This window comes from Haliotis rubra, unplaced genomic scaffold (assembly GCF_003918875.1).
Source record: "Haliotis rubra isolate DU_JTF1 unplaced genomic scaffold, ASM391887v1 Scf1337, whole genome shotgun sequence".
Lineage (NCBI taxonomy): Eukaryota > Metazoa > Mollusca > Gastropoda > Lepetellida > Haliotidae > Haliotis > Haliotis rubra.
In genome coordinates, this window is record NW_025765267.1 from 187,769 (window position 1) to 208,105 (window position 20,337).

Sequence of the window (20,337 nt, forward strand, 5' to 3'; positions counted from 1 at the left end):
TATTTCAACATGTTTTATTCAGTTTGGCACAATATGAAAAATAGCAAGCATCGATTTACGCCTGACAGCCAACTTGGTCCAATACAGGTTTACATCTCAGTGTAAAAGCCTATTAGTTCTGACATTTTGTTCTTCTTCATTTGGTCAACTTGGATTTCATGTTGAATCGTGGGGAGTGCTGATGGAGTTGTGCTTAATACTCCTCACCCTCCTCCTCTCCCTCGCCCTCAACAGAGTCGACTCCAACCTCCTCGTAGTCCTTCTCCAGGGCAGCCAAGTCCTCACGGGCCTCGGAGAACTCTCCCTCCTCCATACCCTCACCCACGTACCAGTGGACGAAGGCACGTTTGGCGTACATCAGATCGAACTTGTGGTCAAGACGAGCCCAGGCCTCGGCGATGGCGGTGGTGTTGCTCAACATGCAGACAGCTCTCTGGACCTTGGCCAAATCACCGCCGGGGACAACGGTAGGTGGCTGGTAGTTGATGCCGACCTTGAAACCAGTGGGACACCAGTCGACGAACTGGATGGTTCTCTTGGTCTTGATGGTGGCGATGGCAGCGTTGACGTCCTTGGGGACGACATCACCTCGGTACAACATGCAGCAGGCCATGTACTTGCCGTGACGGGGGTCACACTTGACCATCTGGTTGGCGGGCTCGAATGTAGCATTGGTGATCTCAGCCACAGACAGTTGCTCATGGTAGGCCTTCTCGGCGGAGATGACTGGGGCATAGGTAGCCAGAGGGAAGTGGATACGTGGGTAGGGCACCAAGTTGGTCTGGAACTCAGTCAGATCAACGTTCAGGGCACCGTCGAAACGGAGAGAGGCAGTGATGGAGCTGACAATCTGGCCAATCAGACGGTTGAGGTTGGTGTAGGTGGGACGCTCGATGTCGAGGTTACGTCTGCAGATGTCGTAGATGGCCTCGTTGTCGACCATGAAGGCACAGTCGGAATGTTCCAGGGTGGTGTGGGTGGTCAGGATGGAGTTGTAGGGCTCAACGACGGCAGTGGAGATCTGGGGAGCGGGGTAGACAGCGAACTCCAGCTTGGACTTCTTGCCGTAGTCGACGGACAGTCTCTCCATCAAGAGAGAGGTGAAGCCGGAGCCGGTGCCGCCACCGAAGCTGTGGAAGATGAGGAAGCCCTGGAGTCCAGTACACTGGTCAGCCAACTTCCTGATGCGGTCAAGGACGAGGTCGACGATCTCCTTGCCGATGGTGTAGTGGCCACGGGCGTAGTTGTTGGCGGCGTCCTCCTTGCCGGTGATGAGCTGCTCGGGGTGGAACAGCTGGCGGTAGGTGCCGGTACGGACCTCATCTGAAGATGATACGGGAGTTAATTACTATCTGCCACATTCTAACAAATACTGAATAGTTACGTGTTCCAGCCTCACTTGACTTGCGACTGAACGTGTACTTACTCTTAATTACGTACGTATACAACGAGTGTAATATGAAAAGTAAACTTACCGACAACGGTGGGCTCGAGGTCGACGAAGACGGCCCTGGGGACGTGTTTCCCAGCTCCAGTCTCGCTGAAGAAGGTGTTGAAGGAGTCGTCCCCACCCCCGATGGTCTTGTCAGAAGGCATCTGACCATCAGGCTGGATGCCGTGCTCCAGACAGTACAATTCCCAGCATGCATTGCCGATCTGGACTCCGGCCTGGCCGACGTGGATGGAGATGCATTCCCTCTGAAAACCAGATATACATGAAATGAAGCGCATGTAACTTTCAGTCCTACTATGATGTCAGGTTGGGTAGGGGTTGGTGTGTAGACGGCTGGTGGGGAGTTGGGGTGGGATTGGGTTGTGTTGGGTCCGGTTTGGGTAGGACTTATAAATTAGGGGAGTGTAATTCTGAAGTACATTTTAAACCTTTTGATTAATAAAATATCCCCTTCAATTTCCACCACCAAACCTAATTAAATATAACATCCTGTTGCATGTTTGCATACTGATATAAATTTACGTCAATGAAATTTAAAACGAACTTTCAATTAAACTACTAAGTCGTCAATTCATAGATTTGAACACGAACGGCCTCTTACAAAAGAAAACTTTAAGTTATCTGTTAAAATCTCTGCCTCTGAGTTGCCCCTGTATAGAGCCGGCGAGGGGACGTACTTAATTACAAATACACTACAACACGTAACTAAAAGCGTCGCTCAACGTGGAGCTGAAAGGATAATTTCAGCTGTTTAAGCTGCGCTTTTACCAAGATCGAAAATAAGGAATGGAGTACTCACCATAATGGCAGTTTGGAAGAACAAATCTCACGAGACTGGTGATGAAGTCTGTAGGAGAGTTGAAGTATGCAGTCACACCCGTCCCCATGCTTATATACCCAGCCGCGTGTTGTGTCTCCGTCGCCATGGTAGGATTAGATGTCAATGGTTACTGCCGACAACACGAGCGCGTCGTTTCTATGTACCCAGCTAGGTCCTTCAGTTTCAAATAAACACGTTTGTCAAATAAGGAGGTCCATATATAATTTTAAAGGAGCATGCTGTTGTTTAGAGTTACTCGTATGTCATCGGACTCTCATTGTCATTAGTTGTGACCTTACCGCCACACATATTTTTATCAGTAAATGTCAACAGTATTTATGTGGTAACCTGGGCATAATTACACCTGGATTTTACATGTGATCGTACATATGCTCGTGATAAATGACAACTAGATAGTGTTAGAGGCCGGTGTTTGAAGTTACCCACGTATGTAAGAGAGCGGTATTTGATGGAAACGTGGCATGCTGTGAAGGCTAGTACGTGGTTGAGACGTAACGCATGTTAAAGATCCGTGTTTGATGGAGACTTAACCTACAGTATGTTAGTGGTCTGTGATTAATGGAGACCCAATGTGTTATAAAGACCAATACGTAATTGAGACCTAACGTATGTTAGTGGTCTGTGTTTAATGGAGACCCAATGTGTTTTAAAGACCAATAAGTAATTGAGACCTAACGTATGTGTTTAATGGAGACCCAATGTGTTAGAAAGACCAAACGTATGTAAATGGTCTGTTTGATGGAGACCCGCAGTACTTTAAAGACCAATACGGGATGGTAACCCAACTTGTGTTAGGGATCTGTCTTTAATGGAGGCCCAACGTGTTACAAAAACCGGTACGTAATTGAGACCAAGCGTATGTAAATGGTCTGTTTGATGGAGCCCGCAGTACTGTAAAGACGGATACGTGATGAAAACTCAACTTATATTAGGGATCTGTATTTAATGGAGACCCAATGTGTTATAAAGACTAATATGTAAGTTACACCGAGACTATATATGTTTAGTGGTTTGAGTTTGATGGAGACCCGATTTACTGTAAAGACTAGAACGAATGTTTGATGGAGAACCGACGTACGAGGCCGGCGAGTAAGGCAGACCCTGCGCAGGTTAGAATCGTATGTTTACTAATAAAGAGACGTCCCTTGTACTTGTATGTGATAAATGGAGATTATACCCACACCAGATGAAATACTACCTACGCAAATAGCTATATACCCCAGGATATACATGTATTTGGACATGGTCATGCCTGAACGACGAATAAACACAATAAGTTTGAACATTGTCTGCTGAATGGGCACCGCACAAATGGCTGGAATGTTTCCTCTGTCAGTACCGAAGAGTAATGGTTGATTTGTGAGGAACAATGCGTATAGCTAGAATGTTCTGTTGAACAAAGCAAACCGAGATCGCTGCCGCTGCGATAGCCTTTTGTTAGACCTATCCCTTATCTTGCCTTAACACTCACCAGCGAAACACGCAACAGCAGGAAATATACTCGACCTATGGACTTGCCTTGGCAATTTATATTGTAGGATCTCCTGCAACCAATCCAGATTTAATTGAGTTCAAAACAGAATATCACTACTAGCTATTCATAATTGTAAGATGCTTCGGTGAAAGATCAAAGGCGCCCACAGTACTTTATCAGACGATAATTAGAAGATAAAGCTACTCTGTTTTCAATTTTGCGGTCCTTTATCGTTGATTTAAGACCGCTAAATGTAATTTAAAAACCGAACGCGTTAGCGTCCTCGTACTTTAACTATAATAGTTCTGGGTGAAAGTGTGCTTTATTACACTATACATGGTGGTAGAGCGAACTGTATTTCTTAAATATGAAACAGATATGATATTTCGTTTTTCAATACTATTATTCAGAGATAACGTTCTTATAGCAAAGTTCTTTAGATAGAAGTATAGATTTAGTGATATTAAATGAGTAAATGAAGGTATTTGAAAAAAGGAAGGACTTATATAGGTGAATAGTTGTTAAAAATTGGAATGATTGTTGTCATGAGTTGATTTTTAATCACAATGTCGTGTTATGGAGCCGTCCGCCAGCCTCTGTAGGAACAGACAATGTTCAGTGGTTAATATGTTTGACTGACTTCTGTATGTTATAAATCTTTGTGTGGCGTGGTGTGGCGTGGTGTGGCGTGACTTGGTAGTGGCGTAGTGACGGACCTTGGCATGGCTTGTGGTGTGGCGTAATAGCGTAGTGGCGTGGCGTGGCGTGGCGTGGCGTGGCGTGGTATGGTGTGACGTAGTGACGGACCTTGGCATGGCGTGATGTTGTGGCGTAATAGCGTAGTGGCGTGGCGTGGCGTGGCGTGGCGTGGCGTGGCGTGGTGCCGGAGCGTGGTATGGTGTGACGTAGTGACGGACCTTGGCATGGCGTGATGTTGTGGTGTGGCGTAATAGCGTAGTGGCGTGGCGTGGTGTGGTGCCGGAGCGTGGTATGGTGTGACGTAGTGACGGACCTTGGCATGGCGTGATGTTGTGGTGTGGCGTAATAGCGTAGTGGCGTGGCGTGGCGTGGTGCCGGAGCGTGGTATGGTGTGACGTAGTGACGGACCTTGGCATGGCGTGATGTTGTGGTGTGGCGTAATAGCGTAGTGGCGTGGCGTGGTGCCGGAGCGTGGTATGGTGTGACGTAGTGATGGACCTTGGCATGGCGCGATGTTGTGGCGTGGTGTAATGGCGTAGTGGTGGCGTGGCGTGGCGGAGCGTGGTATGGCGTGTCGTAGCGGCGTGTCGTCGCAGCGTAGTGGTGATGTAGTGGCGTGGCGTGGCGTAGTGGCGGAGCGTGCTACTGCGTAACGCAGTGCCGTGCTTACGTAGGCATTACTGGTCAGAATGTGTCCCCAGCAACCTATGCTGGTCACCCTTGAAGATGCGTGTTGGAACTGACCTCCCGTAACCCATGTTTGTCGCAAGAATGGATTGTGTCGCATGAGGAAAATAAAGATATCTGGTGGTCAGACTCGCCTATTTGGTTCATGTCGTCGTATCCCAGCTGCGTTGACAGAGTGTCATGATGCCAATCACTGGAGTACCTTGTTCAGACTCGATTCTGTGGAGACCGCCGCCGTAGAGCGAAGATATATAGCGAGAGTATTATTGCTGAGTGCAGTGTCAAAGCACCCCCTTACACACACACACCCAAAAGAAAAGAAGAAAAAAACAAACAAACCCAAACAAAACAACAAACAAGCAAAACTATGCAAATATCAAGATGCATTTTGGGTGTTCTAACCGGGTGTTCGGTGGCATGGACGATGGCGCGTCACCGTATCCTGGACGTTGCTCCACACACCGGTGACCGATGTCTACAATCCGCCGTCATAAAGACGGAATATTACTGAGTGCCCCGTTAAACAACAAAACACACATCATCTCAGCAACAAGTCGACACGACTCTCTGTTCCACTGACCCTACATTGTAAGTGCACCCATGTTAAAGCTCTGGGTTTTTGCGTGACAGGGTAACACCCTTACCCCAGCCTGGATCCCCCTGGAAATATATCACTTCTTCTTATCTATCAGCTGTCAAACTGAGATTGTATTGCTGTTAGGTTAGTAATGAATAGGTATGACTGCACGCCATGTTAGTTCAGGGTAGGTATTAGCAACGCGCTGCCGTCCGTTGTGCTGGCAACGCCATGATCCACAACCACACGTGAATAAGCAGGACTTAACGCGATAGACTTACGCTTAGGCTCAGGAAGTATATAATGTGGCCTCAGTTGTACAACTCCTAATTCAGTCATACGTAATAGCTCATATATTGATGTGTAAACGGTTTCCCGTATTCTCATCTTAGGCACATATCCTGGGTCTATACAATCAAATATACTTTCGAAATACAGAGATGTACCTCTGTGAGTCGGAGGGGCGGTGGGGTAGCCAAGTGGTTAAAGCGTCCGCTCGTCACGCCGACAACCCGGGTTCGATTCCCCATATGGGTACATTGTGTGAAGCCTATTATTGGTGTCCACCCCTGTGATATTGCGGGAATATTGCTAAAAGCGGCGTAATCCTCAACTCACTCTGTGAGTCAGAAACAGTCTGACTGTAACGGTAAAATACATTTACAGTTATACCAATACCTATCAAGCCATTATTGTGCTGGTACATTTGTTGTGTTCGTAGTGTTTTCAGTCCATCGTGTCATCCCTCCCCCGACATCCCCTGTATCTCTTGGACATTTCTGTAAACCTACCGGATCCTTTCCCGTCGTGTTTGCGATCGCAAATTACCCGCTTTTGATTTTCATAAATATTTTACGTGAATCATACGTCGATGTAAGGGAAAGGGTAAAGAAAGTAACTCGTGTCACTAGGGGTAATTGTCCTAGCATGATATGTGATAAAGCAACATAACTGATTTGGTGGCAGATGAGGTGATGATAGCAAAATCAAACAGAAGACAGTGAGTGAGTGGGTTTAGTTTTACGCCGCTGTTAGCAATATTCCAGCAATATCACCAGAAATGGTCTTCACACATTGTACCCGTGTGGGAAATCGAACCCGGGTCTTCGGCGTGACGAGCGAACGCTTTAACCACTAGGCTACCCCACTCACATTCTCGTTGGTAGCATAGCCAATAAAATCAGCAAATGGAAACCAAGGGCGGGTTATTTTATATTGCAGGAGCCACGGGTGAGTATAGGTTTGCCGAAATACGAGCCCTAGAGCACTGTGTGGTGCTGACGAACCACAAACTTTAGTCTGGACGAATCTGGGTTTCGAATCCACGATATTTGGTTTCTGGTGCGTCTGGGGAACACAACTATTGCCAACAGCATTCCAAAGATGACTGGACCGACAGTATCAGATGTAAAATCCTACTCATTGATCATCAGGTATTGTTAATATGTGTGTAGTATGGAAAGTTATTTTATGACACATAATAATTTCTGACACTCAACTTCCGTCATTGTCATGCAGATGTTGATGTGTATACCTGGTTATTATTAATTATATTATTATCATTATTGTCATCACCGGCAGCCGTAATGTGTCGTCGATATGTTATGCAACCGGTTACTGCAATATTCTGTGACGTTTCCACCATAAAAGGGATTGTTATATGGTTCACAAATACAATCAAAGTGTGTTAATATTTTGTGGAATTTCATCTTGTGTCATGGGTTTATGGTGAAGACAAACCACGACTGCTGAAGATTGAGGGATTCGAACTAGTCCCCAGACCCATATGTATCGAAAGTAACAGAAAGGTCTGTGTGAACAAAGATGCCATATTTCATATTTCTATTTCAACATGTTTTATTCAGTTTGGCACAATATAAAAAAACACCAACCAGCGGTATACACCTGATGGTCATTTTGGTCTAACGACTGTTCAGTTTCTTGTTTGAATTGTTCAAATTGGAGTTCATGTTGAATCGTGGGGAGTGCTGATGGAGTTGTGCTTAATACTCCTCACCCTCCTCCTCTCCCTCGCCCTCAACAGAGTCGACTCCAACCTCCTCGTAGTCCTTCTCCAGGGCAGCCAAGTCCTCACGGGCCTCGGAGAACTCTCCCTCCTCCATACCCTCACCCACGTACCAGTGGACGAAGGCACGCTTGGCGTACATCAGATCGAACTTGTGGTCAAGACGAGCCCAGGCCTCGGCGATGGCGGTGGTGTTGCTCAACATGCAGACGGCTCTCTGGACTTTGGCTAAGTCACCGCCGGGGACGACTGTTGGTGGCTGGTAGTTGATGCCGACTTTGAAACCAGTGGGACACCAGTCGACGAACTGGATGGTTCTCTTGGTCTTGATGGTGGCGATGGCAGCGTTGACGTCCTTGGGGACGACATCACCTCGGTACAACATGCAGCAGGCCATGTACTTGCCGTGACGGGGGTCACACTTGACCATCTGGTTGGCGGGCTCGAATGTAGCGTTGGTGATCTCAGCCACAGACAGCTGCTCATGGTAGGCCTTCTCGGCGGAGATGACTGGGGCATAGGTAGCCAGAGGGAAGTGGATACGTGGGTAGGGCACCAAGTTGGTCTGGAACTCAGTCAGATCAACGTTCAGGGCACCGTCGAAACGGAGAGAGGCAGTGATGGAGCTGACAATCTGGCCAATCAGACGGTTGAGGTTGGTGTAGGTGGGACGCTCGATGTCGAGGTTACGTCTGCAGATGTCGTAGATGGCCTCGTTGTCGACCATGAAGGCACAGTCGGAGTGTTCCAGGGTGGTGTGGGTGGTCAGGATGGAGTTGTAGGGCTCAACGACGGCAGTGGAGATCTGGGGAGCGGGGTAGACAGCGAACTCCAGCTTGGACTTCTTGCCGTAGTCGACGGACAGTCTCTCCATCAACAGAGAGGTGAAGCCGGAGCCGGTGCCGCCACCGAAGCTGTGGAAGATGAGGAAGCCCTGGAGTCCAGTACACTGGTCAGCCAACTTCCTGATGCGGTCAAGGACGAGGTCGACGATCTCCTTGCCGATGGTGTAGTGGCCACGGGCGTAGTTGTTGGCGGCGTCCTCCTTGCCGGTGATGAGCTGCTCGGGGTGGAACAGCTGGCGGTAGGTGCCGGTGCGGACCTCATCTGAAGATGACACGGGAATTAATTACTATCTGCCACATTCTTACATCTGGTAAAATACTGACGCTATATTTACATGTCCTACAGTTTCACTGGACATCCGAATGATTATATGCTTACTCTAAATAGAGTTAGTGAGTGAGTACAGTTTCACACCGCTTTTAGCAATATTCCAGCAATATCACGGCGGGACACACCAGAAATGGGCTTCACACATTGTACCCATGTGCAGAATCGAACCCGGGTCTTCTGCGTGACGAGCGAACGCTTTAACCACTAGGCTACCCCACCTCCCCTCTAAATAGAGAACGTGTACAAGAAGACAGACATGAAACATAAACTTACCGATAACGGTGGGCTCGAGGTCAACGAAGACGGCCCTGGGGACGTGTTTCCCAGCTCCAGTCTCGCTGAAGAAGGTGTTGAAGGAGTCGTCCCCACCCCCGATGGTCTTGTCAGAGGGCATCTGACCATCAGGCTGGATGCCGTGCTCCAGACAGTACAATTCCCAGCATGCATTGCCGATCTGGACTCCGGCCTGGCCGACGTGGATGGAGATGCATTCCCTCTGGAAACCGGACAGACATGGTTTAGGTAATTTAAAAAAAATATATATATTTTTCTCATTGTTTTGCAATAGTGTTATTCTCACTCATGACAAAATAACAATAATCTATTGAAGATAATAACCATATGTTATAAAGAACCACTATTATCCAAAACACGTTACCAAAATGACAGGGAACAACTTTCTCTTTCTTGATATAAAGAAATATAAGTAAATATGGTATTTTTATAGGAGGCTTAAATGACAAATTACTGCAGTAATTACTTTCATCTATAATAACAATAAAGTAAGGAAGTCACTAAACATGAACACTACATGTGTGACAACGGGAAATACTTTGTTAAATGAAATGGCATTTGGGGGCCGCGGGGCAGCGTTCGTCCGTCACGACAGAACCCCTGTTCGATTCCCAACATGGGTACAATGTTTGAAGCCCATTTCTGTTGTCCCCCGGCGTGATTTTGCTGAAATATTGCTAAAATCGGCGTAAAACCATACTCACTCACTCTTGGCATTTCATAATCAGTGTACTAAACTGTACATGATTACTTGTGAAACTCCACCCTCAATTCCCCAAAACAAATTAATAAAATAATAAGCAAAAAATCATTTAAAATGTGTTTTAGGTAAATGTTCCCATGTTTGTTTTTGTGGGTTGTTGATCGTGATTATCTGACCGTAGCATTTAGATTCATTTTGCCATTGCTCGTGTTTCAATAAACCATTAATATTCATTACCATAATATACCATTTAAGACATGTAAGGACAGGATCAGTATGACTTGAAGCCTGTCCCTTTGTACACAATACCGAATCGATTTTGATAGATACACACACACCTAAAACATGTGTACTTACTGAAAATCACATATGTTTGCTATAACATAATGATGGATATTTGTTAATAATACATTGATAAATATCATAATTACATGAAATAAATGTACTCACCATGATTGGTTTTTGGCACTGTACAAATCCTCACTGGACTGGCGATGAAGTCGTGAGGGAATTGAAGTATGCCCGTCCACCCACCTCCACCCTTATATACAAGTACCCGGTCCCTTGTTGTGCCCGTCGCTAGGGGTGGGGACAATCTCGTGGTCCTTGATGACACGATCGCCCACTTGTTGTTTAGCTCAATGCGAGCGACCCTCGCGTAACCTGGTAGCGGCTTTGTCACTGGCCGGATGTGCGTGTCCTTTCTAATCTGCGACTTTGTAAGGCCTGTTTGTTATGTGCAATCTAACCTACCTTTTTAGTTACCTATTGACAGTAAGTACATGCACCTATTCCAACGAACGCGTATTTTTAATAAGATTTTCACATGGAGATATCTTCTGATGTAATCACTGAAATTTAATAAATATTAAATTAAATAAATCAAATATTGACATAAAGAAGAACGCCGTATTTGTTCGTGTTATAACCACCATCAGTTGTTCTTACGTTGAGGACACGGGTGTTAAGCAGACATAGATTGTGGGATATGCTTGTTATTCTTTCGAATCCCTTCGATAACCCCTAGTTCGTCAGTAAGACGACACTGTCAACTTTTGTGTTGTTTCTATAATACCCCTTGTGAAGACAAATCTTAGTTAATCACCTCAAACCTGTGTAGTGAGGTAAATGATATCGTGGGGTGTGAGTATTGTATTGCGGGCTTCGTCAATGTTCGTAAATTGGAGAGCTTGATGATCCCGTTTGACGGGTGACAGAAGTGTTGATGAACACGAACTGGCCCCGACTTGAATGTCCGATAGCGGGAAAACATAGCGTAAATGTTGTTATCTTCATTATGACATGTACTCTCTTTGGTGAATCGCGTAATATCACACTGGTCCAAACACGGCTGTGGGTGTTTGTGTGACCTTCCATTCCTTGATCCATTTTCTATGAAATACGTTTTTAATATACTCATGCAAATAATGGTTGTCACACCCTCCCCACCCCAACCCCCCACACACCTCACACCCCCTCTCCAATTAAAAACATTGAAGGGGGTGACAACCATTATTGGCATGAGTATATATATATCCAGTGAAGCTCCAGACAAACCTTCGTTCAATAGACACGCGGGTGACCGCTCAGGAAACGATATTTAAGAAATGACTTCACAAAATTAATTACGAATAAATATATAAAAATGTATAACATTACAGACTGCTTATTAAAACATTAGCAGATTAGCAGTCTGTCATACAGACTCTGAAACAAATATTCCTGTACAGCCCATGCAAATCTGTAATATCTGGCAAGTCTAGATTTCTGAAAATGAGAAAGTCCCTGGGTCCCTTTCATTATATTTTATAATGGTAAAATTGGGTTTAACATCGTGCTTGACAATATTTCGCTCATATGACAACGTGCATGCGTGTGTAGGTGTCTGTGCGGCTGCTTGTACTAGCCCAGGGATCGAACCTGCGACCTTCCGCTCTCCGGGCGGACGCTCAAAGTATAATGTGTACCTGAGTGGGAGTAATGCTTCCTTGCGGCATGGTATCTCAGGGGCTAGCACTATAAAATCCACTACACCACGAAGGCGGTCGTATGTTATCAGACAGTCAAGTAACGATAGTCGGCTTCATGGGCAGTGTTCATTCATGTGGATTGTGTACTGTTCGCTGTTCAAATGTGATAGAATCATTTGCAATTTAAACACGATGTTATATAAGACCTTAATCAAAGGAGCGCCTTTAATTTTCAAGCAATTTGCTGAATGTCGGACACACTTAAAAGTTTTACACCCGTCTCAAAGGGGGACATGTTCAACCGAGGGACCGGTAGGATATGAGTTTATCTTACCGTACACTAATTATGTTTCAGGTATGTTTCACATGCTTTTCACCCCAAACAGTTAGGTATGTATCCTACTCGTCCATTTTCCGCATTCATCGAGCAGACGACAGATAACAAATTTAGAGTTATTTCCCTTGAATCTATTACATTTGAAAAATATCGTGAATATCCAGAGAATTGCGCATTTCATCTTCAATTAGAGATACAAAGTTGCGGTTGGCATGTGGCAAATGTAAAACCAACAGTTCGGCAATTCGGACTAGGACAAAATGAAATATATCATACACGTCAGTGGGGTTGTATTTGAAAATAATAAAATGAGTTTCAGAATCCAACATTCATATGTTACCTAGAGTACATGATAAGGTTGATCATAATGTCTAATAATCCTGGACTGCAGATGTAATTTCGCAGTAGTGGTTGTCACTTTCGCAATGGTAAATATGCCCTCGATTAGGTTAGACAATCATCTCGTTATATTTTGCGGGATATTGACATCTGTACTAAAGGGGTATTTAAAATATAGAAACTGAAATCCAATGGCATGATATACCCAAAAGGGGATAACTGTGTATCCTTTATTCGTCGTCCGATTCGTTGTCAGCTGTACAAGCAATTCAATCAGGTGTACAAGGTCCACGCAGTGGCATACTATACGACATATTGTATCTTGATACTGTTTTAAACTCCATGCACATCAGCTGTGATATTGTTTGGATTCCTGCACATGTTGGTTTAGCTGGAAACGAAGAAGTTGACAAACTTGCTAAGATGGCTTGGAACGCTCAGCAGTCAGATATCGAATCTATTAAGGCAATTCCAAGGGATTACTTGTTTGTCCTGCCCTCTTCAGTAAATGCATTTTGGCAAAATAATGGGACATTGAAACTACTGGTAGACACATGTACTCTACTTGTCCCGTAGTAAACAAACATTTTAAAATTCGTCGGCGTTGTCGCAGAGATGAAGATGTTTTAACTCGCCTCAGGCTAGGACATTGTGGATTGAAGGCATATAGAAGTATTTTTGTGAATGCTGTAACTTACACTGCCCAGAGACAGTTCAGCACTATCTCATTGAGTGTCTAGCTCATGAAAAAACACGTCAGGCTCTTAAAGAAACGGTCCTTAACCAAATCAACAACATGTTTACAATGAACGCAATGCTTGTCGATAGTTTAATGTATGGTTGCATACAAAGAGCTGTGTTAGACTTCCTCGTTAAAACGGGGAAGTATGACATACTTTGACTGAACATAAATATAACCGTTTGTTAAGTGTTGGGTGCATATAGGCCTTTTGAGGACCAAGGTCGCCCTAAAACCTTACCTACCTACCTTCGTCGTCCGGGAAATCTGTTAATCCGGAGGCAACGTTTGGAAATGATAATTAGGATTTATTGGGTTTCAACAAAACTGAATCTAAGAAAGTTTCATCTGTATATAGTAAACTCTGGTTGAATACGTTTGAGTTGTATATGTCATAGAAAGTTAATAAAAGTCACAGAAAATGAATCCGTGTTATAATTTGCTGTCGTATACGGGTATACGGGTGGCCCAGTAGTCTTAGTCGCTGCAACCCGATGTGAGACTGGCATCCCTATGAGTTTGGGTTCGAATCTGGGGTCACATTGCATATGTTTGTCAACACCATACCCGGGCTCCTAGTTGCACCAAAGTGGTAAAACAAAAGACAAAATATTATGGATGTCAACTTTTTCTCTATTGTATACACAGCGTTTCTGGGCTATTCCTTGCCCCTTCGTCGGGTGAATGACGTCATTGTAATGACGAAGGGGCAAGGAATAGCCCAGAAACGTTGTGTATACAATAAAGAAGAAGTTGACATCATAATATTTTGTCTTATACTTGAATACCAACTTCTACATGCCTCTCAAGAACCTCCAAGTGGTAAAGGTCTGACAGAGTGACCCCCCTTGACTGCCCCCACACCCACGCGGTGATATAGAGAATCTCACCCAAGTGTCTACTGATATCACTTATATCAACACGAGTTGATAAAAGTAAAAATACCCGAGACTTGCCGAGGATATTTTTACTTTTATCAACGAGTGTTGATATAATTGATATCAGAAGACACAGGGTGAGATTCTATTTATCATCAAAAATCACTCTTCATTGGTATTCAATGAAAAATGTACATCTCTGAACACAGTATTGCCATTAGACTTGCAGTGCAGCGATGTCATAGCATTGTAACGTAATCAAGTTCATGACGTCATATCATTGTCAAGGCATTGTACAACATCTACTGTCAAAACAATATCTCCTTTGAGATATCGCTTGATCTCACAAGTGTAGCTAGCCATATCTCCAGTGGAACCAGTTTTGGATGATAAAACTGGATACCTGTTAAAACCATTCAACCACGTACTGTATATTACATGGTACTTATATAGAACAAAGAAGCGAGGGCGGTTGGGTAGCCTAATGGTTACAGCGTTCTCTCATTAAGCGGATGACCGGGATTCGATTACCCACATGAGTACATTTCATGCGATGAAATGTAATATTTCAAGGAAATAAAGAATTGAATTGAATAGTGTCCCCCGCCGTGATATTGCTGGAATATTGCTAAAAGCGGCGTAAAACCAAACCCACTCACTTACTCAAAGCAATCCAGGTAGCTATGTGTATCCTTGGGGTTTATGTCAGTAACCAGGCAATAAATCCATAAAATTCCCTTCCGCCCTGACCTGTCCTGATATAATCTCTGTACTTAGTCCAAGGGTATTGTTATAAGGTTTCTTTGGGATTGTAGTATATAGAATAATCCGATTATGAAGACACGGATCAGTAATGATGGAAATACACCATAATCGCTACGACTAAAATTCTTTCATCTTTTTGTCGCATTACCTCTAATTTCATATAAATTCTTATCTAAGATATTCTTAATTTGTTTTGGTAGGGACCGGATGTCCTCATAAGCTTTTAAAAATTGAACGATTTTCACAAATTTTTAAATTCGGCATTTGAGGATTGGCCTTTCGTATACGTTCCCTCCGTGTGGGGTGTGGTTGGAAGATGTATTGAGGTGAGAAGGGCTAAGTGCTTGGCAAGAAAAGAGCCGGGGTTCCATGCCCAACAGTGTCATATACGTGAACCCCATTTCTAATGTCCACCCGCTCTGAATGTCTGGAACCAATACTCACTCACTCACAAGCAACTGGTGAACATTAAAGCGCAAATGTGAATGAACTAGGAAGTAAATCATGAAAACATCTGTCAATGTGTTCAACAAGTTTTTTATTCAGTTCGATTTGGCATAATACTGAATCATTCAGAATGCATTGACCTGTTCCTGAGTATCGATTGAAATGTCCTGATCCAGATAAGTTTACCTTTGTCTAAACATCAGAGGTGTCTTAGCAAATGTAGTTTCAGCCAACTTCGTCGAAAAAAGGTTCGCATCATAGCGTAAAAGTTCTGACAATTGTTTTTCTTCAAATGGTCAAACTGGATTTCATGTTGAATCGTGGGGAGTGCTGAGTGGGTTAATGCTTAATACTCCTCACCCTCCTCCTCTCCCTCGCCCTCAACAGAGTCGACTCCAACCTCCTCGTAGTCCTTCTCCAGGGCAGCCAAGTCCTCACGGGCCTCGGGGAGAACTCTCCCTCCTCCATACCCTCACCCACGTACCAGTGGACGAAGGCACGCTTGGCGTACATCAGATCGAACTTGTGGTCAAGACAGGCCCAGGCCTCGGCGATGGCGGTGGTGTTGCTCAACATGCAGACAGCTCTCTGGACCTTAGGCAAGTCACCGCCGGGGACAGACTGTGTTGGTGGCTGGTAGTTGATGCCGACTTTTGAAACCAGTGGGACACCAGTCGACGAACTGGATGGTTCTCTTTGGTCTTGATGGTGGCGATGGCAGCGATTGACGTCCTTGGGGACGACATCCTCAGTACAACATGCAGCAGGCCATGTACTTGCCATGACGGGGGTCACACTTGACCATCTGGTTGGCGGGCTCGAATGTAGCGTTGGTGATCTCAGCCACAGACAGCTGCTCATGGTAAGGCCTTCTCGGCTTGGAAGTGGCTGGGGCATAGGTAGCCAGAGGGGAAGTGGATACGTGGGTAGGGCACCAAGTTGGTCTGGAACTCAGTCAGATCAACGTTCAGGGCACCAAATCGAAACGGAGAGAGGCTGTGATGGAGCTGACAATCTGGCCAATCAGACGGTTGAGGTTGGTGTAGGTGGGACGCTCGATGTCGAGTTACGTCTGCAGATGTCGTAGATGGCCTCGTTGTCGACCATGAAGGCACAGTCAGGTGTTCCAGGGTGGTGTGGGTGGTCAGGATGGGTTGTAGGGCTCAACGACGGCAGTGGAGATCTGGGGGCAGGGTAGACAGCGAACTCCAGCTTGGACTTCTTGCCGTAGTCGACGGACAGTCTCTCCATCAAGAGAGAGGTGAAGCCGGAGCCGGTGCCGCCACCGAAGCTGTGGAAGATGAGAAGCCCTGGAGTCCAGTACACTGGTCAGCCAACTTCCTGATGCGGTCAAGGACGAAGGGTCGACGATCTCCTTGCCGATGGTGTAGTATGGCCACGGGCGTAGTTGTTGGCGGCGTCCTCGCTTTGCCGGTGATGAGCTGCTCGAAGGTGGAACAGCTGGCGGTAGGTGCCAAGTACGGACCTCATCTGAAGACAGTAAACCATATTTAGTATTTTTATGAATAACAGTAGTTCAGAAATTTTTCTGTTTGAAATTTGAAATGTTTCATCTCAAGAACACTCTGCCGGATGGCGGCACGACTGACAGAAAAATACCCACCGACAACGGCGGTGGAAGCTCGAGGTCGACGAAGACGGCCCTGGGGACGATGTTTCCCCAGCTCCAGTCTCGCTGAAGAAGGTGTTGAATGAGTCGTCCCCCACCCCGATGGTCTTGTCAGAAGGCATCTGACCATCAGGCTGGATGCCGTGCTCCAAGGAGGCAGGTACAACTCCCAGCATGCATTGCCGATCTTTCATCCGGCCTGGCCGACGTGGATGGAGATGCATTCCTCTGAAACCAGACAGACACGTTTTAGAAGTAAATGGAATAAATACAGAAACATTAGAAGTACATTGCTTATTATCCAATGCGAGACGTTTCTGGTGGATTTCTTGAGGTCATCGAGAGTTAATATCCATCTCAACGATATGGTTATTGTAGGAATATATTTTAAAACCTGTCAGTGACAGAATGGTGGAATGCCATCCACTTGTTATATATAGTCGTGAAGTAAATGGAAATAACCGTGATTTTAATATATTATACACATGTATTAAGAAAATATAATGCAAGAAATTAACGACGTGTATCAAGCCATTCATTGCATCAAACTAAAACCAAATTCTTGAAGTCGGTTTACTAATTTTTTAAATTTATTTATTGATTGTTATGTATTTCCTATAAACACGGAAATAACATAAACATATTCAGTCATGTCGTGATCAAGATGATTATAAAGAACAAAAAAGGTTGTGTTAGCGAGAATTATATCGAAATATATCTGTAATCGTTTTGGATGTCGACAGAAACGGATATGTCCCTCGTGAACACAGTCGCGGCGGTCGAAGAAATAATTCTGATAAAGTCACAATCAAATAACGTAAATAAATCATTATATAGGCTGTACGAAAAGCCTCTCGGGCTTGGGTCAGATTCCCAGAATAGTATTGAACGTGATGAATCCATTCATTGATCATTGACAACAACGATAGTTGTTATTGATTTTCAGGTAATATTCGTAATCACACCTGCACGAAATCAGTCACATGAGCTTGAACAAATTATGCATACATTACATAACAGAACTGTCGTCGAAGAACAGGCTATAACGATATATTTTGAAGTTTAAAATTGGTTTTGGAACATCAAAATGACCGGGGAAACCGTTGTACAAAAACAACATTAGCGCTATGTTACTCGTACGTCAAAGTATGGGAATTACGATCAACAGCGTTAGAGACCGTTCATAATTTATGGCTATGGGGAGTGATGATGACTTTAAAGGGGCTGGGGTGGGGGTGGGGTGGGGTGTCATCCATTTTGGTCTGGGGAGGTAGGGGTCAGCAATTTTGTACACATGTGCTTGTGGGGTGAGGGGCAGCAATTTTGAACATAAAAATATTAAAAACGGATGCTTAAAATAAGGTATATAGGGAAGGGGAGGGTAATTGACATTGTGTGCATGACATGAAGGGGGGCATTCACATTGTACATGCTTCTCCATAAACATATCATCATCAACCCCCTCCCCAGCCATAGAATTACGAACGGTCCCTAAGATCTCGTTGTATAACGGTATAGAGACCATAACAGATTAGAGAAAAATTGAAACGGACTGTAAGATTAGGTCACGTCAAAAAGACTGTTTGTTGACATATTTTTCAGATTTGAACAAATGTCGTAAAACGACTAAACGTATTGAAAATACCAAAGTGGGATGAAAATACTCACCCATGATTGAAGATTGCTGCAAGTATACACCTCACTAGACTGATAAGGAAGCCTTGACGAGAGTTCGAGTATGCCCTCCTCCCCAGCCCTGCATATATACTCCATTTGTGATGGTCGTCGCCATGGTTAATCTCATTACATCGATCAATGGGCTTCATTAGGGGTATTTTGTTGCCAGAGTTTATGCGTCATTGACAACAGCCTTAGCAACGCTGGTAATCAACTATTCGTAGTGGTATTCATTTCCCGATACTTACGACTAGAAGTATTCCGGGTCGCGGCGTCTGTCTGTGTTCTCACGACAGATTTGTCGCACTGGTACATGTATAGTGTCTATGTTGAGATGGTGGCGATGTTCGTGTGGGGTCACCGGGTAGAGAACATACTGTAATTTGAGAAAGTATGTTATGTTGGAGAACTGTGTCCGAAGTCAGCAAGAATGTCGTATGGAAGATAGATAATTTTTCAGTTAATTATTTGAAAGAAATAGTCAATCTACCAGTGATTTTCAAAGAATGGGTTTTGTATTTCGACATTTTCATCGTTGATCCTACCATCCTCAGGCAGAAGAATCAGCATTGGTGGATGAATAGTTCTGATAAAGTCGAAGAAAAAACTTTTCATGCATCCAGTGTAGCGCCTTTCGAATCAAAGACAATCTGTGGCGATTTGCCAGACCAATACCTGCAAATTACAAACCGGGTGGCACCATTGTACATCAGTTCAAAACGGCACTTCCCTCCAAAACTGAAACAGAAAACAAGAAACAAGAAAGGTCTTGTTAATATACTCATGCCAATAATGGCTGTCACCCCCCTTCCATTTTTTTTAATTGGAGAGGCGGTGGCAGGTGGGGGTGAGGTGTGTGTGTGGGGTTGGGGTGGGGAGGGGGTGACAACCATTATTGGCATGAGTATGAGTATATTAACAAGACCTTTCTTGTTTCTGCGCTATATTTGACAGTTTTATACCGTGTCTCTTCGGCCTATTGAGGCCCTGCATAATCTATTTTTATCTTTGTATATTTGTTATTGTGTACACCTTGTAATTTTATGCGTGAAACGTTAATAAACAATTCATTCATTCATTCATATATGTAAAGTCTGAAGAGATTATGGCTCACAGAATATCAAATTAAAAACATTTTCCTTTGTGGAAAACTGACATCATACCATGTCCTTTGTCAGTGGGCTTTTCTGTAACAGAATATCATCGACCTTCTTTACAATTTTTGCGAACGATATGTCACGCAATAACCTTTTCAAAGAATCATCATAACATACTTTCGTCTATGCTAGACGCCTCTCCTTTGTCAAACATTCATACTAGAAATATATGCATTATTTTGTTTTCAAAATAGTTTCGTTTAAACATATGTTAATGTATGTAGAGGCGTATGTAAATGCATTTTGATCATTTGATCTTAATTGTATATGTTATCTCTTGTTATTGTAATTACCGTGAAACTGAATATACTTTCACCGTAATCCTCAGGTGATATCTGTGGGAATAGGGAACCTACTACTAAGGAAACTACCTAATTTTAAACTATTTCATGACGTCAAACCATCTGAAATATGTCGGCGACAAAGAATCCCGAAAATGTCACTTTAACACGCAACGTCTCCCCACCT

At 44.3% G+C, this 20,337-nt stretch overlaps 2 protein-coding genes and 1 pseudogene across 3 annotated transcripts; all 3 read right to left on the reverse strand.

Moving 5' to 3' along the window:
• On the reverse strand, positions 1-2,408 carry LOC124267771 (tubulin alpha-1A chain-like). The gene is made up of 3 exons (XM_046702756.1): positions 2,253-2,408; positions 1,476-1,698; positions 1-1,323 (listed from the first exon to the last, which is right to left on the reverse strand). Exons 1-3 carry the CDS (start codon positions 2,253-2,255, stop codon positions 194-196), a joined length of 1,356 nt encoding a protein of 451 aa, XP_046558712.1. The 5' UTR covers positions 2,256-2,408; the 3' UTR covers positions 1-193.
• On the reverse strand, positions 1-10,513 carry LOC124267772 (tubulin alpha-1A chain). 2 transcript variants are annotated; one of them, XM_046702758.1, is made up of 4 exons: positions 10,381-10,513; positions 9,207-9,429; positions 7,702-8,864; positions 1-160 (listed from the first exon to the last, which is right to left on the reverse strand). In XM_046702758.1, exons 1-3 carry the CDS (start codon positions 10,381-10,383, stop codon positions 7,735-7,737), a joined length of 1,356 nt encoding a protein of 451 aa, XP_046558714.1. In that variant the 5' UTR covers positions 10,384-10,513; the 3' UTR covers positions 1-160; positions 7,702-7,734. The 2 variants fall into 2 exon arrangements, with proteins under 2 accessions (XP_046558714.1, XP_046558713.1); XM_046702757.1 differs by lacking the exon at positions 1-160 and having other exon boundaries at positions 7,571-8,864.
• Positions 10,514-15,751: 5,238 nt separating this feature from the next.
• Positions 15,752-18,707, reverse strand: LOC124267776 (annotated as a pseudogene).
• Positions 18,708-20,337: the final 1,630 nt, after the last annotated feature.